Raw genomic sequence first — 7,353 nt, 5'->3', positions numbered from 1 at the left:
ATAAACCACAAGCCAGATAAAAACAAAACATTAAACAACAAAACCTGCCTTAATATACCAGAAAGGCAGGAAGTGACATAGTAACCCATTAATTACATTATTAATACATCAGCTTGACTAAGTAACTCTTGTTAATGAAAATAAAATTTGTTAATGAAAATAAAATTTGCTTCCCTAATTTAAAATATGTATGTATATGTCATTGAATAAACAACTAGTTAAATACATTAATAAAATCTGGAATGATTACAAAACCCGCTTGGAAGCAGTCTAAGTCTGCTAAAATCTGATGGACACCTTATTTATGAAACTTGCATAACAAGTATCTGCATAATTAAATATAGTTAAATATAACTAGAAGTACAAAACTTACATAACTAAGGGCTGGTACCCAAATCTTAGACCAGATGGTAATATCAAGTCAAAAAAGGTACTCGACAAGTCATGTAAGTAATGAATCATATAAGATGGAAAAAATATAAAATTGTGTTTATGTGTATAAAAAATATAATAAATTTAAAAAATTAAAAAAATCAAATAAAAATGCCCCCGGCTATCTCGAATAACTTCTTAGCTTAAGGACAGCTGAAATGTTACAGCTGTCATTCAATCCTGGCACTTTGAAAGCATCAAGTCTCAATTGCCATTCTAACTCTAGGTATTCCAATAACAGGGAAAAAGGCCCTCCCCTAATTGAGTAAGGGACGTGATCTATTGCCATAAATTCGAAGCTGTGACCAGGGAAAGACGCCACATGTTTTGCTAGGGCATTTAAACAATTGCCCTTTCTGATAGCATAATCGTGTTCGTAAATTCGATCATGAAGTCTTCGATCGGTTTTCCCTATATAAAAACCACTGCAGCATTTACAAAAGGCAATATAAATCACTGATCTTGTTTCGCAATTTAATTTGTGAAAGATATTATATGTAATATTATTGATAGTGAAGCTGTTTCCTATTTTTACCAATTTATACCAATTGCAAAAACCACAAATAGCCATTCCTTTTTGTCTATCATAACTATCCCTGTTAAAGTTCCTTTGTGTTAATTCCTTCAGGTTGTTTCCCCTCCTATAGGTTATTCCAGGAGACATCCCCAACCTATTAATTAAGAAGCTATCATTGGCTATGAAATGCCAATTTTTGGATATTATGGTCCAAATGGCCCGTGAGTCAAGTGTGAAAGTTGTGATGAAATTCAAATTAAAGTGCCTTTCATCGTCCTGAAGGTGAACTTGGGTTTGTAAATCAATATTATGAGTGCTGCCATTCACCACACAATTCCCTATTCTCCCTTGTTTATTCACTTTTTCACTTAAGAGAGGTTGATAGTATCCAGAAGTTCTTTTATTAGATACCTCTTCTATAAGTTCCTCTAAAAGAGGAATAGGGTAGCCTCTACTTAAGAACATATCCTTAAGGAAATTACATTCTATATTGAAATCACTTAGGGTACTGCACATCCTTCCTGCACGCACCAATTGTCCCTTTACAATAGAACGTTTTTGTTTGAAAGGGTGTGCGTTAGAAAAATGCAGGAAGGAGTTGCAGTATGTCGGCTTTTTAAAAATACTAGCCAAATACTCTTCCTTAACATTATCCTTTACAAGTTTGACATCTAAGTAATCGATCTCTGAGTACGAAAAATTGTGAGTGAATTTAAGGAAGGAGGTAGTAGCATTAAGTTCCAACACAAATGTGTTGGCTTCAGAGGAATCACCATGGAAAAGAATGAAGACATCGTCAAGAAACCTAGTATAGAAACGGACTTGTTTCATCAAGTCAGTCCTATTCCTTAGGTAATGTTTTTCCCAATAACCTACAAAGAAATTTGCGACGCTCGCCCCACAGGGCGAGCCCATCGCTACTCCTCGCTTTTGTAGGAAAAGATCTTTACAAAAAAGAAAAAAATTTGATGTCAAGACGATGTCTAACAATTCTGTCACCAGTTGAATCTCATTTTTAGTTGCTCCAAGTTCCTCTAAAATTAGGCCAGTCCACTCAACACCTTCCAAATGTGGGATCGAGGTGTATAAGTCTACCACATCAATGGTAAGGAAATTATCCGTACCATTGAAGGGGATGTCATTAATTTGGTGTAAAAACGACCAAGAATCTTTACATAACCCTGGAATACGCCATAGATATTTAGATACAATGGAATCAATGAGGCATGAGCAAGGGTGAGTCATCAAGGACCTACCATCGACAAGTGCCCTCATCGGGGGATCTACAAGATTTTTATGAATCTTGGGCACTCCGAACATCACAGGAATTTTCGGAAATGAAATGTCTAAAAATCGATATGTATCAATATCTATTTTTGCCGCCAAGTATAGATCCCTCAGAAGGCCCCTAATTCTTTGGTAGGTCCCATTGACCTCATTTAAAGAGACTGGTGCATAAGCTTCAGTTTCAAGAATCAATGACATTTTGTCTTTATACTGTTCCTCACTAAGAATCACCAAACCCCCACCTTTATCAGGTTTTATGACTCTAACAGCCTGACGGCAGAGGAGATCTAAAGCTGCAGTTTGTTCTTTAGTGGTGTTAAACTTATAAGACTTTTCAATCACCGATTTGTTGCTCACAGAAAGGTGAGACCTAATATCTGCTTCACATACAGTTTCAAATAACTCTAGTTTAGAATGTAGTGGGGGATTAAACACACTAGATAATTTAAGAAAATGTTCACCAACTAGTTGCTCATTATGGAACAGTAGTTGTAAATTTAACTTACGTACAAAGCTTTTGAGGTCAATAATGACCTCAGCTAGCTTACTCTTATGAGTAGGGACAAAAGAATTCCCTAAGGCTAATAATTCAATCAGTTCATCATCAGGGACAAAATCTGAAAAATTATAGATCTTAAAATCACCCTTTTTGTTTTTCAAAATAGTAGGGCCATAAGGCGGATATGTAGAGACCGGTAGGGATGACTGGCTGACATCCATAACTATCACTGGCGATTCCTGTTCTTGTTCCGCCAGTTGTGATTGTTGCGTGACCCTAAAAAATTGTTACTCTTATTAGTATTATAATTATTATGTGGGGTTGAATCAGAGGGGTAAGTGCTTTTATACTTGTTATTGGCCTTATCTTTTAGTCTATTACTCCGTCTTGGCCCAGTAACAACCTCCCATTCTCCTTCTTCATCACCCCCCTCCTCATTTACATTACCCCATGTATCACCAGATTGGGTGTCATTGATGCTATCATGCCCATTAGCACCATCACTCGTAACTGGAAATGATAGTTTAGGGTACGCTACTTTCTTGGAGTAAGCTATTCTATCCCTTACTAACTTTTTGGTCTTATTAAACTTCAATTTTACCATAAGAGCGTCAATACTATTCAAGACACGCTGATAATCATATTTGTACCTAACAAAGTCCAGGTCAGATTTAATTTTTTTATCAAGATTATTAATGTCACTAGTAAGTGAAGCAATATGTTTCACATAATGTTTAACAATGAGCTGTAACAATTGTGCTCCTTGGTCCTGAAAGAGCACTTGTAACTCACTAAAAAAATCTCCGTCGACCAAGAGACCTGAAGGGGAAAAATTATTACGTAGCCCCTTAGGTACTATTCTTTCAGCTAGACATTGTTCAAAATATGCTGATTCCAACTGCATCTTTTTCAATTTCAGAAGTTTAGTATCTAAAATTTTAAGTTTGTCCGCTATAGCAACTTCATTATTAAGGATTCTTTGATCAGTAACAGTACCTGTATTTATGCTGTTGAAAGCAAAAAGGTCGACATTTTTAATCCAATCTGTCAGTAAAGGTAAACCATCTGCCGTTGGATTAGTGTTTGCTGATGGAAAATTACTTTGCCCAGGTACTTGACTACTACTGTTAGTATTGTCTATTACACCAGCATTACGCATTCGCGTTAAATTTGCAGAAGAAGAAGAAGAGCATTCTGCCGGCCAAGGTCCTTGTATGTAAGTGGACCGTTGTGGAAGTTGAACTACAGTAGATGCTGTATTACCGGAAGGGCCGCCAACACGCTGGCCTGCCGGTATCAATGACTCGGTGGAAGAGTCAGAAAGGAAAGAACCAATTAGTGGTTGTGACACCCGAATAGTGTCACTGTGGGAATCAGGATTACCGTTAATAGGTGGTCGTGTATCAACACTGCGAATTGCTGTATCAGTTGGCTGCTCAGGAGAGGAAAGCCGTCCTGTAGAACCTAGTCCATGCACACCAGAAACAGACGGTGCATTTACCATAACATCGGTTGTAACTTGGGATAGCCTGTTGTGAAAGTTAGAGTCCATGGCATCCATACGTGCGTTCAGTTGATCCAGTTTCAGATTAAGGGAAACAAAAAGAGCCGGTAGATCACTGAAGCTATCCTTAGCTTCTGAAACATCCGTTCCCAATAAAATGGAGCTGTTTGAACCATCAGGACTGCCCGTGGCCATAATACAAAACAAAACGTAAACCAAACTAAGTGAAAACAGATAAAAACCACAAAGCCACGGCAACCTTGGAAAAACAGCAAAAGCCAAGAAGTACTTAACGCAACTTTTATTTTTATGATAATTCAGCGTTTTCGCCACAAGCCTCTTGTAGCTTCATCAGAGTACAATTAAACAACAAAACCTGCCTTAATATACCAGAAAGGCAGGAAGTGACATAGTAACCCATTAATTACATTATTAATACATCAGCTTGACTAAGTAACTCTTGTTAATGAAAATAAAATTTGTTCCTATAAAATATTCCTCCAGACCACTCCTCGGTGTTGTAGCGCTGCGCCGTATGGTACATCCTTAGGCCAGCGGGACGTTTGCGATTAACTATTACTTGCCTCATTTGCATGGCATTGACTACTAATTCATAGTTACCACACTGAACACTGTCACAGGCCCTTAGCAACCCTTACAGCTTGGTTGTGGTGTAGCATGCATACCATTGACTATTATGGTGAAATCATGATTTGTGGTACATTGCTATTTTATTACATTTGTATATAGTTTCCTTGTGTTCCTGTTTGCGCACACATGTCCTACGGTTGTACTTTGCGTTACTGTGGCCATGACATTAAATGTTATTTTTTATGTGTTGTGCATATTTTCTTATGCCATTGGCTGTATATTTAGCCGTTGGCATATGTTAACTTTGTAATACATGAGTGTGGTCCTCTTTCATGGCTCCGATGTTGTATTTGTCAAAATGTAAACCGTTTTTTTTTTTTGGTTTACATTTCTGTAGGCGTACGTTACGCCTACGCCACTTCATGAATCACTATGTACCTTCATTTGCATGCTGCAGTACTGTGCATGGGGTGATTTGCATACCTACACCGAGAGCTGCGGAGATCTGACGTACGCTGGTAGTGCACGTGGAATTGGATCGTACCTGAATTGCTCGGTAGCCATATTTGGCGTTATACAGCCTGGCGCAAGCTTCATGAATCCCGGGGTAGGTCTTTCTTACAGACCTTGGTTTGATTCCCCAAATCTCATCATCTCAGCTGTATGACTGAACATCTCTGTTGGGAGAAAAAAAGCCTTGTAAGGCTGCCTTAACAACAATCATTTATTATTGAGACCAACTAAGTAAATGAATACACGTGTCAGTTAAATGTGGGTATTAATACCTATCCCGGTCCCCATCATTAAATACACCACACCAAATGACATTTGACAACCTTTATTAAACTTCCATAAACATAACTAACCAAAAACACAAAATTACACCAGCACCTTTCCTTCTTGATTTGTTTTTTTTCTGTTTGTGTGGTTTCCATAACCATAACTCTGTTGAACAATATATTAATTTTTTGATGACAGCATAAACTTAACTCCTATTACTATTCCTATCTGACCCTTCCCTGAAGATGTCTCTGGACAAATTGGTTTGTTCCCAAACGTCATTTATAGTGTTACCTCTTTTACCTTTTACAGCTGGAATATGTATAAGAAAACACTGTTGGCTGTATGTATATTCCATGATTCCTAGTATAAGGTGGTTGTTTCAGATCAATTTATGCAAGACTGTTTCCAGAGGCTGAATTGTCAGGCACCAGACTTCTCAGTAAAAGCAAACCTGTGTGAAGCACAGAGAAATTTTATTGTCATTTAAGGAAGGTGTAAAAAAAGTGAGGAGGAGTTTGCGATGCGGAATGTACTCACTAAAGAGAAGGTGATGTTGGATTTGGAAATTGGGCAAAAAAAGAGGGAAAGAGTGATGAAGGAATGGACAAGTCTGATGGATGGACTGACAGATCTGTTTTCTTGGAATTTCGTGTTCTTTTAAAGGCAGTTAATTTCAGAGACCACTCTGCTTGTGAAAGCTAGTGAATACTGTCTATTTCATACATAGTGCTGGAAGAACAGTAACATTAGGAGGAGTAAAATTTAAATGTTTTACAGTTATATATGTTTTGATAACTGCAGGCACAGTACTGGCACTGACAAGTCCTAAAATTTAAATATCTCATGCTTTGTATATAGATTTATTGTAAGATATGTTTTGGTAACTGCAGGCACAGGTCTGGTACTGACGAGTCCCCAGATTTAAATGTCATAAACTGAATGCAGATTTCAGGTAATATGAGTTGTGGTTAATATCTAGAATGACAAGTTCTGAAGTTCTGCTTTGGGAGTCTGTGAAACAACTTCAAGGTATCTTTGGTTAGCAACTAATTTTAATGTTTTTGTCTCACAAATCCTTACGCCAGTAAATATTCTGCATGTGTAATTTTCCTTAGACACTTTTTTTTGACTGGAGGCATTTTTTTTTTCTTTAGTCTGAATTTTGAATGCTATCCAGACAGAATCTAAATTTTCCTATGAATATTTTATGTTACAGAGTTAAAATATGTTAACTGCGTGGGTGGCATTCGACTGGCATGGTAAATTCATGGCTTTGACTTTTATTTGCTACACTCGAAGACATTGCCTTTAAGCTAAGGATACACAACTTTACAATATAGTAGTTAAGAATTTTTCTGAGGTTTGCCATATAGAAACTTTCACTGTACCTGCCACAAAGAAACTCTAATAATGATTTACTTTTGAATTTGTCTACAGATGCAAGAACTTGAAAAGAGAATCACTGAAGCAGAATCAAGAGCAGAGACAGCAGAAAAACAGGTATGTTAAGCGACTCTTAACCCAAGAACGTCATTTTGTAAACCAGTAACTAGCCAGACAACATTTGTACTGCTCTAGGCCAGACGTTGACACATACACACTTTTAGCTAGCACATGTGGTCTGAGAGTAGCAATTTGAAAAGTCAGGCTCTGTTCCTTTTATTTTATGCCAAATTTTCATGCTTACAAGATCTGGAAGCCTACTGCTCGACTGTTAAGATTTCACAGTATGACCAGATT

At 37.3% G+C, this 7,353-nt stretch overlaps 1 protein-coding gene across 2 annotated transcripts in view; it reads left to right on the top strand.

The window, feature by feature from the left end:
* Nucleotides 1-7,353, top strand: part of LOC122804322 (pleckstrin homology domain-containing family H member 1-like) — a 1,703,720-nt gene that overhangs the window by 766,249 nt on the left and 930,118 nt on the right. For both annotated transcript variants that reach the window (XM_044074112.1, XM_044074113.1), the window contains one exon: nucleotides 7,051-7,113. In XM_044074112.1, the coding sequence (XP_043930047.1) occupies nucleotides 7,051-7,113 (63 nt within the window). The remainder of the gene's footprint in view (nucleotides 1-7,050; nucleotides 7,114-7,353) is intronic.

Source organism: Protopterus annectens, chromosome 6.part0, assembly GCF_019279795.1.
Source record: "Protopterus annectens isolate FY-2018-M chromosome 6.part0, PAN1.0, whole genome shotgun sequence".
NCBI lineage: Eukaryota > Metazoa > Chordata > Ceratodontiformes > Protopteridae > Protopterus > Protopterus annectens.
The sequence above is the reverse complement of the archived record's forward strand: the minus strand, read 5'-3'. Positions and strand labels throughout refer to the sequence as shown.